This window comes from Saimiri boliviensis, chromosome 10, assembly GCF_048565385.1.
Source record: "Saimiri boliviensis isolate mSaiBol1 chromosome 10, mSaiBol1.pri, whole genome shotgun sequence".
Taxonomy (NCBI): Eukaryota; Metazoa; Chordata; class Mammalia; order Primates; family Cebidae; genus Saimiri; species Saimiri boliviensis.
The window spans coordinates 65505596-65525469 of record NC_133458.1 but is presented as its reverse complement, the minus strand read 5'-3'; the positions used below and the strand labels follow the sequence as shown (position 1 = coordinate 65525469).

The window sequence follows — 19874 nt, the reverse complement described above, 5'->3', positions numbered from 1 at the left end:
CTTTAACATTTTTCATTTGAACTCATCATGATTACCACATCAACATTTTCAAGTGGATGGGACAGATCTATGTGGCTCAGATCACACTTAAGGAAACTGAGAGATTCAGTAAAGATGAATGATGTGACAGAAATGAGAAAACTGAAAAGTGATTGGACCAGGGCTCAAATCTAAGTCTTCTAATTAAAAACATGGCCTTTTCACTGTATCAGGCTATTTCCACAGTAATGGGTCAAACATATTTCTTCTAACCAGCTAACTATACTCCTATTTTTAAAATTACAAGGCCTAAATAAACACCAAGCTATAAATGTTGTTATTTATATCTTATATTTTTAGAACTTCTAAGGTTTTTTTTTCCACAATTTTTATTTCCTTGTGGGATAAAAGAGAAAGATATTATCATAATTTTCACATGAATATTAAAACTAAGAAACACAACATAACATTCCTAAATTCTAAGTGTTTATTAGCAGTGTAGTTATAGCTTTAGATTTTGGGTTGCTATTCTGCCTACTTCTACCTTCATGTCATTAGCAATGTAATAATCTTTCCTAATGTTTCACATGTAAAATATGAAAAATAAATTTTAATTTTAAAATCATGTTAACTAGAAAACAATTCTAACCCTAAAAACAAGACTACAAGATTCTAAAATTACTGGTCAGAATATTTTTATGGAACTGTAAAAAGAAGACAGTGAGATGAGCTATATCCATTTCCTTACATAAAAGCAGCATCTCTGAAATCTAAGAAAATAATTTCATAAAACTTAAATTATGTATGTTAATCTATAATTTATTCTCACAAAAATCAATATAATTTTAAATCTCATTATAGTTTGGGATTCTGAAATCCTTGTATTTTACCATGAATTTAATATAACTAATGTGAATTTCTAATTATACTAAATGACCTGGTGAATGTCACATGTACATTAGATAAATTAGAAAGTTCTCATTTTAATTATTTTGGGAATCAATTTTTCCTCTATATATGCATGAATGGAACTTTGCTGTCCATTAATGATTTCCATATTGATTTTCTTTTCTCTTCTTTTAATCACCATGGGAAGTTTTATAATTTTCCTAACAGTTGGTTCAGTATATTAGATTTACATGCATATTTATTTTACATGCTCTCCTCTTCCTACCTCACTGCTCTAGGAATCATTACATATGCCCAGGACTCTACTGGTTTCCAAAGGAAATCTGGGTATCTGGTCACCATGCATATGCAAGCTTCCTGAAGAGTAGAGGCATGTCTTTCTTCAATTTTCTCCTAAAATCACCTTAGGCAAATATTTGCAAATGTTAGAGGCTAAATAAATATTGACTGAATTTAATCAAATATGAAGCCCAAGTAATGATTAGAATTTACCTGCTGTGGTCATCGACAAATATTATTACAACTACTAAGCATTGTAATTTGATGTGTATTTGAAAAGCTACATAAATTTGGGAATCAACTTTGAAAATAGATATATGATTCCCCCCCCAAAAAAATACATAAAGAAAGTGGTTTTAGTGGGTGGTTTTGATACAAAATAAGTTTAAAATTTTCTTTTTCTCTGTTTTCTTTTAATTACTTTTATTACTTTCTCTTAATTTCTTTTATTTACTATCTATTTCTAAATATTTGTTCTGAGTATAAAGAATGCTTTATACTCAGAATTTGAATGCTTGTGGGAAGCATTCAAATAGAGTATTTCATTTCAGTTTAGTCAATTGTTACATTCCTCAGGGAGGGAAAAATGATTTGGGTTCAAATTAATATGGTCATCAGGTATTGCCTGCAAAAGGCAAATCCATTTCATCCTCAAATTGTTTTTTAAAAACTATCCTAAAGAATAGGTGATAATCACTGCTATTATTATAGCCAGTTAAGTTTCTTTTTTCAATTATTTATCTGGATCCAGGATGTTTTTGCAAAGGACAGCTTTTAAAATACTGCTCAAATTTAATACACATTAGTTATTCAAAACTGAATCTCAAATGTATTCCAGTTTCCTTATGTATGAAACATATGGAATTCTTTAAAGTAGAAGGTAAGTCAGACTTTTGAAATGGATTTAGTCCACATGTCCCACCATTACTTTGTGGGATAGTGTCTTTTTATTTACCTCCATTTAGCTTTTGGCTTTATGGAGAAGACTTGACAATAATCTAATATATGGAAGTACAATATACTACTGCAACTGCTAATACTTATAAAGGTTTTACAAGATTCTTTAAGATTCAGATCTTTCTATATTTCTTTAGACAAATTTCTAGTTGAGTGAGGAAAGGTTTGATTATATTTTTATTTTTTGTTTTGCCATTTTATGATGCTGGGTAATCTGGAAAACTGATGCTCTCATAGAGAATAAAAAGATAAGGATAAAAATGCAGATAAAACAATATTTTTACTATAGAATATTTATTAGATCAAGCACTGCATTTAGAGAGTTTATGATGGTGTATTAGTCCGAATTCTCCAGAAAGACAGAACCAATAAGATAAATGAGAGAGAGTATATTAGGGAAATGAACTCACAGAGTCAGGAAAATTTCACAACAGGCCATCTGCCAGGTGGAAAACCAGAGAAGCCAGTAAAGTGAATCAGTCCAAGTCTGAAAGCTTTAGAATCAGAAAGACAACAGTGCAGCTCCCGACTGGTCCTGCATTACACAACAATTTTCTCTGGAAATGCCCTCACAAACATACCCAAAACAATGCTTCATGAGCCATCTTGGAATCCCTCAAGCCAGTCAAACTGACACTTAATCAACACAGATGGTATGCAATTTCATGGAAATCTCATAAAGTAGGTATCATTTACTACCCAAAAAGATTAAGTAGATTACATCTAGAGTTAGAATCTAGTTTGATATTAAGAGTGGGTAACGACTCTGGATATTTAGTCAATTTAATACACTTCTTTCCATTTGACTAGTTATTATGAAAGCAAAGGGATTTGACCACAATAAAAAAAGAAAACGGAATATTACATAATTCAAAAGAAACAGATCACTTAAAAGGTAGACACTTCAACAATTAATTGGCATATATTTAATAATTCTATTTAAATACAAGCTCATTATATTATCTAGGCTTATCTTGGATTATAAGTCAAAAATGATATTGAGTTAAAACTCTTAATGATTACTTGCATGGCTTTTTGGCTAACTTGAAGAATTAGCTCCCTTTTAGAAACAGGTATGACCTTATGTCTAAAATTAATAGATTCACACTCCACTGTAGAAAATGCTAAGGCTTTTACTCTATGCACAGGAGTAGATACAAAACTACTTCTTAAGAAAAAACTTGGCTCTGTTTTTCAGTGTTCTCCCAGCCTATCCCTCAAACTGAAGCCTACCCCCACATTGGGGTGGGCTTATTTGGCCTTCATTTATTTCATAATACAGCCAAAGCATTAAGTATACCTTTAAGATGCAAAAAAATTGGCTGTAACTAATACTACCTAAGAAAATATCTAACTCATGATTGTAAAATATTTATCAAAAAAGGATTTCATTAAAAAATACTATATATTTATTTTTCTGTTCAGAATTACTTTTTGAGTAAGCCAGACAACCACCTATCTGTGCGCTCTGGCACAATTTTATTGGTTCCCCATAGAAATATTTTAAGAAACCCATTATTATATTAACAGTTACTCTAAGGGTTCAGGATTGGTTAAAATCAAATAAACCTTTAAAAAAGAATAAATCATACACAAAATAAGGAGGAGAAAATATATATTTTATATATATATATATCAGAAGAAAAATCAGAAATCAATGACAAGTAGATTTTTAAAAAGTAGAAAATAAATGAAAACAAAGATTTCATTTGTAAAGATTACTAATGTTCATAAACCTTTATCTAGACTTACTGAGAAAAATAGAGAAGACATGTGTCACCAAAAGCAAATAATATAGGTGATATTAGATAGGGTATATTAAAAGTATCATGATAAAATACTGTATATAATTTTATGCCAACAAGTTAGACAACATACATGAACTGAACAATGTCTACAAAGACAGAAATTACCAAAATCAAGCCAAGAAGAAATAGAAAAATCTCAGTAAATTTTCATTAAGTAATGAAATGAATAACTAAAAGTGGCTTCACTGGTAAACTCTATTAAACATTTAAACATTGAATAATAACTCTACAGAAACTCAGAAACTGGAAGAGCAAGAAACATTTCCCACTCATAGTTCTAAGTCTAGTATTCAGATACCAGAGCCACACACACACATCTCAAAAAGGTGAGCTACAGTTCTCTCATGAACCTAAAAACAAAAATCCTTAACAAATGATTATGAATTTTAAATCCTATAAATTATCAAAGATATTGTATACCATAAGTGAAATTTAATTCAGAAATGTAAGATCAAATTAATATCCAAAAATCAATTAATGTCATATACCACATAAACAGAATAAAGAGCAAGCACCACATATTCATCTCAATAGATGCAAAAAGCAACTGGCAAAACAGAACCCCATTTATGATTTCAAAATAAATAAAACACCATCTCAATAAACTAGGGGTAAAAAAAATATGCTTTCATTTTCATAAAGGATATCTATTAAAAACCTATAACTAGCATTGCATTCAATGTCAAAAATAATTACCTCTACCTAAGATTCAGAACACCAAAATGGCCATTTCTGCAACTTTTATTCAATACCACATTGGAATCCAGTGCAAGAAACAACAACATAATTACAGGCATAAAGCTTAAAAAAAAAGAAAAGAAGTAAGACTGGCTTTATTTGCAGATGACATATTCTCATACACAGAAAATCCCAAAAGTCTAACAAAAAAGATGCTAGGACTAACAACCAAGTTGAACAATTGCAGGATTAATATAAATAGTAATGTTAATATTAAAAGTCTATTGGATATTCATTTAGTGGTAACAATCAGAAAATCAGATTAAAATTTCCTTTAAAATAGCATAAAAATTACTGAAATATTTAGCAATATACTTGAGAAAATGTGTAAAATAAAAACTACACGAGATTTCTGCAATGAATTAAAGGCAATTTAAATAAATAGAGGCATATATGTATAAATTGGGACACCTAATACGGTTAAGGATTAAAATTGCATCAAATTAATCTAAATTCAGTGCAATTTATATCAAAATACACAGAGGTTTGCTTTAGAAATTTCAAACAGGATCCAAAAGTTATATCAAAATTCAAATGACTTAGCATTGCTAAAACAATTGTTAAGAATAAGAGCAAATTTGGAGAACTTATACTATCTAATTTCAAAACTTGCTATAAAACTACAGTAATTATGGTAGTATGACATTAGCATAAGCATAAACATATATGTCAAAGTAATAAAATGGAGAATCCAGAAATAAACTTATACATTTATGAATAATCTTCAAACACTGCTTCCAATGTAAATCCATGGGACAAAAATAGCATTTTCCTCAAATTATGTTGGAACAATTGGATATCTATGTAAAAAAATATTGATCTTGAACCTCACACCATACACAAAAATTAATACTTTAAATTAGATCAGCCAGGCACAGTGGCTCACGCCTATAATCCCAGCACTTTGAGAGGCCAAGGCGGGTAGATCACGAGGTCAAGAGATTGAGACCATCCTGGTCAACATGGTGAAACCCTGTCTCTACTAAAAATACAAAAATTAGCTGGGCATGGTGGCACACGCCTGTAATCCCAGCTACTTGGGAGGCTGAGGCAGGAGAACTGTTTGAAACCAGGAGGTGGAAGTTGCGGTGGGCCGAGATCACACCGTTGCACTCCAGCCTGGGTAACAAGAGTGAAATTCTGTCTCAAAATAAAATAAAATAAAATAAAAATAAAAATAAAAAAAAATAGATCATAGACCTACATAAGAAAATTTAAATTATAAAACATTTAGAGAAATAAAACATTTTGCAGTCTTGGGAGAAAATATTTACACATCTCGTATCTTGTAAAGGATTTGCATTCAAAATATATGAAGAACTTTAAAAACTCTTAAGTAATAAGGCAAGCAACTAAATTACAAAAAAAGAGCACAATTTCTGAATAGAAATCTCACCAAAGAAGATATGTAAATGTCAAATTAGCAAATGAAAATGTTCCATATTATTAGTCTTTGGAGGAATCAAACTAAATCACAGTGAGATACCACTACACACATACTATAATGACTGAATAATGTACAATTAGGAAAAGGCCTGTAGCTTCTTTTAGAAAATCAGATGTATGTGGATGTCCAGGTGATTCAGCACCATTTGCTGAAGAGACCATCTTCTCCACTGAATTGCCTTTACTTCTTTGTCAACGAGCAGGAGTTGACTATATTAGTATGCATCTATTTCTGGGATTTCTACTCTGTTCTGTTGATCTTATCTATTCTCCTGACAATACCATACTGTCTTATTTACTGTAGTTAGTTTTATAGTAAGTTTTGAAACTGGATAGTGTTAGCTCACCACTTTGGTTTTTTCCTTTAATATTTAGATTACCTATTTCTCCTTGTATGAGTTTTGATAGATTGTGTCTTTCAAGAAATTGACATTTTATCAGAGTTATCAAATTTGTGGGCATAAAGTCACTTACACTACTTCTTTATTATCCTTTTAATCCTTTATTTTTTTTATTATGCCACCGATGTCTCTCTCTCTCTTCCTTTCTCTCTCTCTCTCTCTCTCTCTCTCTCTCACTCCCCACTCTCTCATCTCTAACTCTCTCCTTAGTTAACCTGGTTAAAGATGTATCAACTGAATCTTTTTAAAAGAGCCAGGTTTTAGTTTCATTGATTTTCTCTATTGGTTCTTAATTTTAGTGTTATTGATTCCTGCTCAATTTTTAATCTCTTCTATTCACTATGGATTTAATTTTGCAGGGTTTTTTTGGTTAGGAATTTAGATGATCAATTTTTGATATTTCTTCTTTATTAATATAACAGTTAACACTATCATTTTTTCTAAGCACTCTTTGCCATATTCCACAAATTTTACTAAGTTATATTTTCATTTGGCTCTAAATATTTTTGTTTTTTTGATATTTAGTTAATTCACATGTTACTTATTCTCCTAGTGTTTCAGGGTTTCCAACCATTCATTACAGGTGTCAAGTTTAATTCCATTGTGTTTTGAGAGCATATTTTGTATAATATTTTATTTAAAAAATTTTAATGTGTATTTTTAAATCATAATTTAGTCTTTCTCGGTGAAAGTTTTATGTGAGCTGGAGAAGAATGTGTACTCTTATGTTGTTAGATGAAGTATTCTATTGATATCAATTAGATCCAATTGACTGATGGGACTCTTCAGTTAAACTATGCTCTTACTGATTTTATGCCTGCTAGAGTTGTCTATTACTGACAGAGAGGTATTGGTATCTCCAAGTAAAATAGTGGATTCATCTATTTCTCTTGCATTTCTATCAGGTTTTTCATCCCATATTTTGATGCTCTATTGTTAGGTGAATACATACACATGAAAGATTGTTATGTCTTCTTGGAGATATAATTCCTTTATCATTATGTAATGTTCCTCTTTATCTCTGAAAATTTTGCTTGTTCTCAAGTCAGCTTTGCCTGAAATTAATGTTGCTCCTATAGCTAGTGTTCATGATGTATGTTTCTCTATCACTTTTCTTTTAATCTGTCTTTATATTTGAAGTGGGTTTCTTGCAGACACCTCAGAGTTGAGTCTTTTTGTGAACTAGGACACTAAAAACTCTGTCTTTTAATTGTACATTCAGATTTTGAAAGAAAACAGAGAAATAGATTGCAGAGGAAGATACTATCAAATAAATAATATTAAAATACCATTTTCTAAAACAAATGACATATTTTTTCCCTATTGTGAGGTCTCATGGAAGGCCCTGCCCAGTAACTAGAAAGCCCTCCAAAGGCAAGTCAATCTAGAATGTCTAGGGGTATCTGGAACACTAAATGGCCCTATTTCCCAAACTTCATATTTGGCATTCCGTCTGTCTGGAACATGCTCTCTGAGAGAGATGGCTAGATGGGTTGCTCCCTCATGTCTTTTAGGTCCTTGTTCATAATTGCTGCTTAATTAAGGTGTTTATAAAAACCCCCAATTAAAATGCTATTTACCCCACTGTATTCTCTATACACTTCACTCCTTTATTTTTCTCCATTGCATATAGAACATCTGATATCCTATAGATTTTTCATATTTTATATGTTTATTTTCCTTTTCACACACTCTGTGATGTTAGCTCCATGAGGATGGAGAAGATTGTCTGGTTCACTCTGTACTGAATCTCCAGCATTTGGAATAGTGCTGGGCATACAGAAGGCACTAGATCAAATTTTGTTGTAGGAGGAATTGATGAAACATTTAAAAGTTTCCTGAAAGAAATAATTAGAATACAAGATGGCATATAGCTTTGCAACAATAAAACTAAAAACTGCAAGTCAGTTTGAAAATAAATCAACTGTGAGGGTAAAATAAACACATTTACTTTTACTGATAGACAAGGGTCCCCAAATTTTATCTCATATGTATCGTTTGTTAGGAACCACTAGAGAATAGGTTCCACCAAAATCAGTGAATAAAGAAAACATAGAAAGCCATGTGATCAAGGAAACAAGAAATATAATCCCAGATAGATGGAAAAGCATTTACAAAATGATGGTGAAAATAAGTCCCAGAACAATAGCTATGCAGCTGACCTGACGGGCAATCTGTCAAGATTGGAGCAGAAAGACGGAGGCTTCTACTATATACGTGTAAACGAGGAGGGAGAAAGGACTGACCAATTATCCAACTTATATGATGCTTTCAATGAAACTTTGTTCTTACATATGGTAGATAATTCAGGAAAATAATGAGTAATAGGCACTGATGCAAAATTGACCAAATGTAAGAGTTAACTCCAGGAAAAAATACTTGCACAAGAAAGAAGTTATAATCATAAAGTCATCATAGTACATTATGAAGCTCAGCTGGAAAAATATTTACAAGTCACCGTAATGTAAATTCGGAGAATTTCTTTATTAGCACAATAAAATCTAGATCTCAACGGACTTATGAGTTACAATGTTAAGTGAAAATATATGAAGACAGAATATTTTGTATACCATAACCACATTTTATGTTGTTATATTAAAGTTCGTGATTGGACAGTAAATATTTAGAGACTTAGCTGAAAAGATGTGAACCAAATTATTATTAAATAATTTTACATATTTTTCACACTTGTTAATTTCTTGATTTTTAATATAATTATCTAAGCGTAACTTTTAAAAATTAAATATTATATATGAATAGACCCAAAACGTAAGTTTAATTCTAACACATTATTCCAGTTTAAGTCCACCATAATTTAGCCACTCTCTCTTCATTGTATATTTAGATTGTTTCCAGTATTTTTTTATTTTACATATCCTTATATGTAAATATTTGGAATTCGTCTGATTATTTTCCTAGGATGCTTGCAAAATGGAACTGCTGATAGGAAAAATTTACATTTAAGCCTTTTCATAATAATCAAAAGTGGATCGCTGAAGAATTAAGACAATGTATATCCTCATAAGCAATATTTTTTCACCCCTTGTCAACACCAGGTGATATAATTCATTTTTTCACATTTGACAAATTTACTTTTTAAAATCTCCTCAAATTTTTATTTAGTTGATTACTAGTTAGGCAAACCATATGTTTACATTTTTGTAAGCCACTGACAATTTTTAGAATTGATCCCTTTCTCATCCCTTCATTGTCATTGTTATAAAGAATCTTTAACTCTTAAATGCTTAACTGATCACAGAGCCAAGCTCTCCTTGTGTACCAACATAAACTGCTTTTAGGTTTATTTTTCTAAATCACAAATCTAGCCCTATCATATTAGGGTGGCACACCTTGTCAACATTAATAATGAATCAAACATTTTCTTACATTATAAAATTGTAGTTTCATGACAGTTTTTGTTCAATAATCATAAATAACTTGATATTAGGGATCCCATATGTTTACCATAGTATTTACTTTTATTCACTTAAGAAATATTTAGTCATTGATAGGTCAATATATTGACATAGGACAGAGTGAAATGGCCTACTCTAAAAACTAAGTTATTTGGCTACTTTTTCACTTTTAAAAAATATCTTTTGAGTATTACTATGTGGCAGAAATTGCTCTAAGTTCTAAATACACAGTGGCTAGTAGAACCACCCGTGGCCTTCCCTTTATGAGGCTAATAGCTGGGAGTAGAGTGTGAAGACAAATAAATTAAAAAGTATTTTTTTTTTCTTTTTAAAGAGTGATAAGCAGTTTTGTGCTATTCTAGAAACTCTAGAAAAACCAAACAAAACACAGAAAACCATAATTTGAGTGTTTGCAGATTCTCCGTTATGGCTGATTTCAAGCTATCAATGGTTAAACAACCAGCTCACAAAGTTCTCGAATACTGAACAGCTGGCTCTGGAGAGCCTTTACAAGGTACACCACCACTGATAGTGCCAACAGGATATTATAACTGGAAAACTGCTAACTGACTACTTAAGGTAAAAGAGAAATGTCCTACTGAAAAGGTGACATTTAAGCTGAGACACAAATGAAGAGAATGAGAACACTGAAGGTCAGATAGAAGAATTTTCCAGAGAGAACAGTCAGCTATAGCCAATGCCCTAAGATAGAAGAAAAACACTTGATATATTGGAAAGTCATAAGGAGACAGAATGCAAAAATTTTAATTTATTTTTCAGTTAGGAGAACATTGAGATAGAAAAGCCTCTTAGCTAAGGTACAGGCAGCAATTTGGGAGAGTTAAATATGAGCAGACAGCTAGTATCAGCTTTGGTTCTTTTGTCGTGTACTTCTCTGCTAATGCTAAAAAAGGTATCAACTACTGCTGGGTGATTTGAGGATACACACACACACACACACACACACACACACACACACACACAGAGAGAGAGAGAGAGAGAGAGAGAGAGAGAGAGAGAGAGAGAAACTTCACCAGAAATCTTGGTTTATAGAATGCAAAATGGAGCAAGAGATAATATTATTTTATGGCACTAAAAATGTTCATTCTAGGTACTCCAGCCAATTTCTTCAATCTTGCTGACCCCACAAATCATCTAGACTTTGACATTTTGTTACCACTTTTATAGGACTAATAACTAACATGCTATATATCATTTGAGCAGCGTTTGGGGAAAACATAAATAGCATAAACAAAATGAGATTATTAGATTAAACTATTTTAGCAATTTTGGGGTCTTTTCCTCTTAAAGTCAAGAAGACAACAGTAGCTCTGTTTTGATATGTTACCCAGAGCAAGTAGAGATCGGGTGAATCCAAGACAATATTTTTAAGAATGAATCCGTTGGAGTTTAAACCCAGGGCTTGACAAGTGAACAGTTCCTTCTGCGTAAAAATAAATCCTATTGTGAAGCAAAGGAGATTAGAAGGATTAGGCATTATATGTGGAGGATTTGAAAGTGGATTTGTTTTTTATTATGAAAGATATTTTTATGGGTTAATTGTACAGGGATCTGCCTCATTTGTTTTTTTCAAAATTGAGATGAATCAGAATGTTCCTGGGGCAGGAGAGACTTCTGCTGCATGTGAGGATGCATATTATTCATTCCAGTAATCCATTTGTAGCTAACAATCTTGAGAAAGGAATTATGACTTGTAGGTAGTCTCACAAGTAATTAATTGTTACTGACATGTTACCTATATTGCTAGTTACAGTTCTGTCTTTATCAAGTGATTATAATTTGTATACACATTCAAACTGCATTAGAAATAATACTCAGCATTTACACAGAATTTTAAGAACTTCAAGGCAATAGCTAAGATAATTGAGCTGTTTCCAGAAATGTGAGCTATATATAGAATGAGTTGTCAAAGCTAGAAATTATTTTTCCACACTAAAGAAATTAAAAAATTCACGTTTGTTATTGATGAGCTATCTTTCTCTACAAATAATAACCAAGAAAATAACCGTTTTTTGTTTGTTTGTTTGTTTGTTTTGTTTTGTTTTGTTTTGTTTTGTTTTGTTTGGAGACAGGTCTCACTCTGTCACCCATACTGGAGTGCAGTGAGGTGAAAAAAATCTTGTTTTGATTAAATTGTAGAAAAGCATTTTTAAAGGTCCAAAGGAATTCATTTAAAATATATGCATCACATACTGTTTTACTTTATTTCTTGAAATTATACATTGACTTCCTTGTCTAGAATTACAATATAACCATTAAAAATCTACTCTGTGATAAAATAAACACAGGATGCTGACAGAAGACAACAACAAATGTTTCTGAAATTACTTTTTCAGCTCTGGGATGCTCAGTAATTGCACAGAGAAAAAATCATTCAAGGATTATTTTATTATCAGATCTAATATGTTCTATTGATGAGTAATAGAATGAATTAATGAGAATGTGGAATTACCTCTAAGTGTACCAAAAAGAGCATATTTTGGGAAGTTAAGCAGAAGAGGCCATATAGTTCATCTGAATCTACATGGAAAATAAAATTATGGCAACTGTTCACATTACTTAGGCCAAATAATAGCCAAATTCCCACCACCATCATTATAATCATCATTACAATCAAGAAGAGCTCTTAATGAAGCAAGACCCAAATAGACAAATTAAGCTTTGAAATTTGAAAATATATATATATATTATATATATATATTATATATATATACTTTTGCATGCTTTGCTTCAGTGAATAGTTCCTTTTTCTTTATATAAAATTAAGTTTTAGTTAAAAGAAAAATGTTAAACTCACTTCACTTTAAATTGAGGTAATTTTCAAAATATTTTGGGCTAAAATAAATCTTTAAATGGAAGTGTTTTAACATTATCCAAACAGGCGATCTAACAAAGTTTATAGAAAATTTAATTTTTCCAATTTTTTTAAAAGTGGGAAGCATGTATAAAAATTGGCCATAATATTAATAGATTTCAAGCAAGAGGTATTTTTAAAATGCTGTGTTAAATTCGTTTACCATGAAATCTTGGCTTTTTAAATATCTCATATAAGTTTTTGATTCTGTGCATTAAATATGCAGAAGTATGTGTTGAAAAACAGACACAAGACAAGAGGGCACTTCAGGGAGTGGGAAGATGATGAGCCAAGATAAGCATGTTGGAAAGCGTAAGACATGTTTTAGAAAACTGTAAGGAAATTCTGGATTTACAGAAGATAAATCTGGAAATGAAGGCAAGAGCCAGATTGTGGATTCAAATAGCATGATAAGTAGTTCATACCCTTTCAAAAATCAGTCATGAAGCACTAAGGACTTCCTAGGAAAAGAGTGATCATATAAATGGGGTAGTCTGGATAGATGATAGATTTATCTGGTTATAAGTGGATGGGTTGGTGTGGAGCAGGGAAAATACTGGAAGTGGGGAGTCCAGCTGGAAGACCTGAGCAAAGATTCAGAGGTGAGATTAATGATGATGGTGGAGATGAGAACGCAAAATGAAAAATGAGGACAAGATGCTCCGCAAAAACAGAATGAGGTAAATAGGATACAGTTTCAAAGATTTCTAAAGAGGGCCCCAAGAGAGTGATTATGGCCTTAGCAGCCATATGGAATCATTTGCTCCTTCACAGAGTACATTTTTTAACTGCCCCCATACCTTGATAATAGGTTTTCTACCATATAGGACTATTATTCTTCAGTACACAGTTAACTTCTATTCAGTCTTTAAGAAATCCAGCTCATTTATCTTCTCTTCTTTCTGGAATCAGTTTTGTGTGCTCTCTTTTAAGTGTCCTAGGTATAAAATTTTTATAACACTTAAGTTAATTTATCATAAGATCTATTGACTTGTCTTCTCCTCAATTAGGTTACCAGCTCCCTGAAGGTGGAGACCACATTTCTCCATTTTTCACAATGAACACAGTAGCACACAGTAGAAACCGAATTATCATTTGATGAAGAACACCCAGGAAAGTTAGAATGACACTAAGTCAATAAACAAAGAAACAAAACAAGCAAATAAGTGAAAGACAGAAGTGTGCATATATCTGGAATAGAATAGAATAGAATAGAAAAGAATAGAATAGAATAGAATAGAATAGAATAGAATAGAATAGAATAGAAAGATTGAGGAAAGTTGTTTATCAACATGTTGGATAGCTAATAGAAATAAGATAGAAGAAAATGATAAAAAACAGAAATTGACTAGTCAGGATTCCAGAGTACAAGGGATGCTGTGGCATGCAGACCTGGTATGGAGGGTTCACCCTGGTAGTCCAATACTTTCTACAGTTTTCAAAAGATTTCTTATGCTCTTCAATTTTCTCACCTCAGCTTCTTATATCTCCACTGTCAAGAATGCCATCTCATCTTGATCCTCTATTTTAATATCTACTTATGCATGTGTAAAGCACAAATCAAATGCCACTATTGCATGAGACCTTTTCTGGTCTTTTATTTCTCCGAATCCCTGAGAAATCTTTTTTTCTTAATATGCAGCCTGAAGCTCACCTGCATAAAATCCCATAGCGGGTAGTGCAAAAGAAGTTTCCCTCTACAGACATAATCTATCTAATAAATGTAGAAGGAGTAAAATAACTTGAATCATCATTTTACAACTACAAATGAAGGGATTTAAGCAAATGAGCATTGATGTCTACAAAATCATTAGTGAGAAAAAAGCTAGTAGAAATTTAATGATGGATGGATCAATAATCTGATAGTACCTAAACACACTCATCAAACTTAAGATTATAAAAAGAGATGAGGAGACATTATATGCCTCCTTATGGAAGGACACAAAATACCTTTTAATATATTCTTGTCAAGAAAAAATATGTCTGAATTTGACCAAATCTCTTTCCATAAAAACCAGTTAAAAGGAAAACGTGAAAAGATAACAGTGAGTAGAATTTTGCATAATCCCATATGTGGGAAAAGAACTGCAAAAAGTAAAATTTTAAAAGAAATGGAAAAATGTATAGATTAAAATATATAAAAAGAAACTTAAAGACATGTCAACCTGAAGTGTGGATATTTGGGGATTCTAATTTCAAAGAATCCAAATTTGCAAATCATTTATAAGACTACTAAGGTAACAAGAACACTAACTGGCATTTAGAAATTTACTGTTAAATTTTAGGTTATGTAATAAAGCATCAATTTTAAAGCATTGCTATATATCTTGAAATACTTTTAGATAAAATGATAAGACGTCTGGAATTTGCTTCAAAATAATGTAACAGTGGCGGAGGTGTGGTGAGTGTGATGGTATAAATAAAACAAGATTGATTATCATTGAAGTTGGGTAATAGCCACTAGTTCACATTTATATATGTTTAACATTTTAAATTTTTAATTCATTTTAAAATACAGGTTCCTAGACCCTATCTCAGAATTATTGAACTAGAACAGCTGAGAACGATTCTGAGAATCTGAACAATTAACACGTTCTGAAGTGTTTATTATGCACACTAGGATTTGGAAATTATAATTCTAAAACAATTTATCTCATTTTCTTACCCTTGTCAGAGAAATGAAGCCAACTATATACATATATCTTATCTTTAAGGATAAAGAGCCATGTCTTTATCAGGTTTGCATTTCCCAAGAACATGCATATGTGAGTGTGTGTGTGTATGTGTGTGTGTGTGTGTGTGTGTGTGTGTGTGTGTGTATGTGTGTGTGTGTATGTGTATGTGTGGTCATATATAAATATATGTATGTATGTGTATGTATACAGTTAGTATGCACTCAATAAAATGCTAGTGATATCTGACAAAATATTTACTTTTGTTTAGTTTGAACAAGTATTTCAGATAGCGTATACAACACTTACCCACACATTCCAACATGTCAGGTCCATTTGGCACCAAGAATGTGTACCTTGTTATAGCTGTTAGCAACAGTCTTTAGTCACATGAAATTTATTTCTCAGCTGGTGGTATTTAACATTCTTAAATTGCCAATATAGGCATACCTCAATTAGCAAATATAACATCTAACGAGAGGAGAAAAATAGCCTCTTCTTTCACATTTGGAGAGTAGGTATTACAAGCAGCCATGTGTAGTATATCCACACTTATGCTATAGATACCCATATAACCTTTCATGAAGATAAACTAAAATGTTTTTACCTGTGATTACTCCTAGACTTTTCCCTTTTGAATTTTTTGTCTACCTGTTTGCAATGTTTCATTTATTAAATAACAACTTTGACTTTAAGAGACTATGCTTAGGAAAATGTAATCTTTTGTTGAGAATTGCTTTCCCAAAAACCTAATATTTCCTATAATTGGAATCCTTGAAAGATGTAGCCTGTAACAGATTCTGTAATAGAGTCTTTCCTACTACTAGTCCAGGGTTCTAAATTTGTCACTAACTAGTTAAGTAACTTTGAATAACACACTATTTTTCCTGGTTCCTGGTTTCCCTACATACAGTTGACCTTTGAACAACATAGGTTTGAACTGAATGGGCCCACTAACATGTGAATTTTCTTCTACCTCTGCCACCCCTGAAACAGTAAGATCAACTCCTCTTCTTCCTCTTCCTCCTCAGCCTACTCATCATGAAGACAATGAGGATGAAGAGCTTTATGATGATCCACTTTCACTTAATGAATAGTAACTGTATTTTCTCTTCCTTATTTTCCTAATATCATTTTCTTTTCTATGGCTTACTTAATTGTAAGAATACAACATATAATACATATAACATATAAAAAACATGAATTAATGGATTGTTTGTGTTATGGTGAAGCTTCTTCCTGGTCAACAGTAGGCTATTAGTAAAGTTCTGAGGGAATCAAGAGTCATATGTGGATTTTTGACTGCATAGAGGATTGACATTCCTAACCACTGTGTTGTTTGAGGGTTAACTGATGTAATTCTAAAATAAATATGTCAGTCTATTCTTAGATCATCTCTAAATTTACCTCCAGTTTTATAGTACTTTGCATAACAAGCACAAAACACAAACTCTACAGAAAAAAAAAAAAGGACATAAAATGTACTCAACTCACAGTCTTATATGACAGTTTTGGGTCAAATTCATACAGTTCTGTTCTGAAGGTATAAACACAGGAATATAAAGGACTTTTCCCACTTTGGCTTACCTGCTTATGAGCATGATCATAAGAATTAATATGATTGTCAAACTCCTGGTGTTTGTGATACTGCTTGTCACATAATTCACAGTAAAAGTTTGCCTTTACATCTCCCAGGGCCTTTGCTGTGGACTTCTCCTTTTCTGCAAAATCCTTTAAGGAAAAAGACAAAAATGTTGGTTATACTTTTCTCTAATACCATAACCAGCTCTCATATTAATCAAGTTGGTATTTAACTTAAAGGAATATGATCGAGCACATTATTTTCTGGGAACTCATGGCACTGTGAAAGTAATGTTTAGTTTAGCATCATCACTAACTCATCAACCAACTTGATACCAATCAATCATCCCTAACTTATCAATCAATTTTATGAGTTCTCCTAAAATAGCCCTGTGGTGGAGCCTGGCTTTTACTCATTCTTCCTCTTGCCACCCATTTCTAGGTTGTGATTATTCCTATTACCAAGGACATCACTGGCCATTTCTTCTTTATCTCCTTCATAGGCCTCTGTTTTTCTGAAACTATGCCTTAAATGTTTGTGTTCCATGTAATTCCATCTTCAGGCAAATGATTTATCTATTTTATATGCTCTCCCAGCATTTATCTATTTATATGCTCCCCATTCACACCATAGATAGAGCCTGCTGTATCCATAACGTTCAACATTGCCTAAGCCTCTTCCACAAACATCAGTTACTGCTACACATTACTGAAGGCTTTATGTCCATGTTCTTCAACATATTCTCCTTAACATTTTTAGTATGCTCCATTTAAAACAGTTTTGGCTACAGAATTCTGCTTAAAATCCTCTTTAACACTCTCTTTGATTGTAGAATAATAATGGCAAATGTTTACTTAGTATAAACTATGCACGAGGTATATGAATTATCTCATCATTCCTTACAACAACCCTGAGTTAGGTTCTATTTTTATCTGCATGATAGATGTATCAACCAGTGCTCAGAGAGATCACACTCATGGTCACCAAGTTTACAAGTAGAGAAGGAATTTAAATTCAAATAACCTATTCCTAGCTCCTCTGTTAGTAAACAGTTGAAATTTGCTATCTTCCTTAAAAGCCAACCGTCTTAATATACCAAAAAAACTTCTTACCTTGAATGTATCATATTTTATCAAACTATTCTTCTATATTTTCCTCTTTAGTTGTATTACCAGATATATTACATAACATTAAATGATCTGTTTTCATGTCTATTGTTTCCACTAATTTTTTGAGAGAAGAAACTAATTTATTCATTTTTCTTACATAGTGCTAAACAACATGTTGTCTAGCCTAGAATAGGCGCTATTTGATATGCATTACATAAATAAATGGATAATCATGGTTTATATATTTATGCCTTATACCATTCTACAACTTCTGCTATATTATCCCAATACCAAATAAAAAGAGTGACTGGTACATTGAGAATACCAAGTAAATATGTATAAAGAATGAATGAACAAACTACATGGGTTTTATCTTTGTTTCTCCAAAATAACTACCCTGAGTAGAAAGAAATTGGATCATAAGTGTACATCATAGGCAAATAGCTGGCCAGAAAAGAAAGTAAGCAGAAATCATTTAGGCATGTTTTCAGAGTAGGGTGAAGTAATGGGGCAATTTAGACATGTGCATAACATAATGATTTAAGCCCAAAAATAAGAGGGCAAAACAGATGGCAAAAAGCAAGAAGGGTATGACAGCATTAACTAACAGCACAACTAGACCAAATACAGGGACTGCCTAACTCAGAGAGTTAAGGCAAGAATTTGGTTACACTCTAGAATAATGGTGGATATAAAAACTACTGGACAGGCTATATCCGGTAACAAGAATGTAGACTCTGATTTCAAGATCAAACCCCAGGTGCTGAAAGAACAAGGACAACTGCCTGCTGATACAGTCGCTATTGAGAAGTGAGACAGGAGTACAGCATTGATGTGCTGCTAAATCTCTTGATTTAGTAGACTTAGAATCAAGGGAAGCCATTAATTCTCCAATTGTTCTAAGTTTTTTTTTTGTTGTTGTTGTTGTTTTTTTTTTTAGATGGAGCCTCGCTCTGTTGCCCAGGCTGGAGTGCAGTGGCATGATCTCGGCTCACTGCAACCTCCACTTCCCAGGTTCAAGTGATTCTCCTGTCTCAGCCCCGAGAACAGCTGGGATTGTGGCATGCTCCAGCATGCCCAGATAAATTTTTTGTATTTTTAGTAGAGACGGGGTTTCTCCGTGGTTGGCAGGCTGGTCTTGAACTCCTCACCTCAGGTGATCCGCCAGCCTAGGCCTCCCAAAGTGCTGACGTTACAGGCATTGAGCCACCACGCATGGCTGTTATTATTATTATTATTATTATTATTATTATTATTATTATTTTCCATATCCTTTCTTAGTACAATCACAGGGACTGGATTCAAACTAGGGATTACTTTATTTTAATCACAGTTCTTACTTCATTATGACAGCAGCCTTAGAAAACTGACCATGTTCCTTAGAAATTGGTCAACCCTGCCTTAGTGCTCAAAAACACCTCAGCCTCATGAACTAGGTTAGGGAAACAAATGAAAATTCAGGATAGATTTGAGGCTAAAAATGTATTTTTATATTCTTTCAGATTACGTAAGAGATTTTATGACAAGAGTTCAGCGGCCAAGAGTTAATGTTTACCCTCATCTAAATACTCTATATTTCTAAAATGTTCTTTAAGTATCATATTAGATAATTTTTAGCTCAAAATGTTATAATTTTGACAGTTTCACCAAAATTTAAGTTTTATATCATTTTTTCCTGAATGCTTATATTTTACAAAGTTGTT

The 19874-nt window shown here is 32.2% G+C and overlaps 1 protein-coding gene across 1 annotated transcript in view; it reads right to left on the bottom strand.

The window, feature by feature from the left end:
• ZNF804B (zinc finger protein 804B) overlaps nucleotides 1–19874 on the bottom strand; it is a 529772-nt gene that overhangs the window by 94240 nt on the left and 415658 nt on the right. The window contains exon 2 of the mRNA XM_003921179.4: nucleotides 17068–17211. Within this exon, the coding sequence (XP_003921228.1) occupies nucleotides 17068–17211 (144 nt within the window). The remainder of the gene's footprint in view (nucleotides 1–17067; nucleotides 17212–19874) is intronic.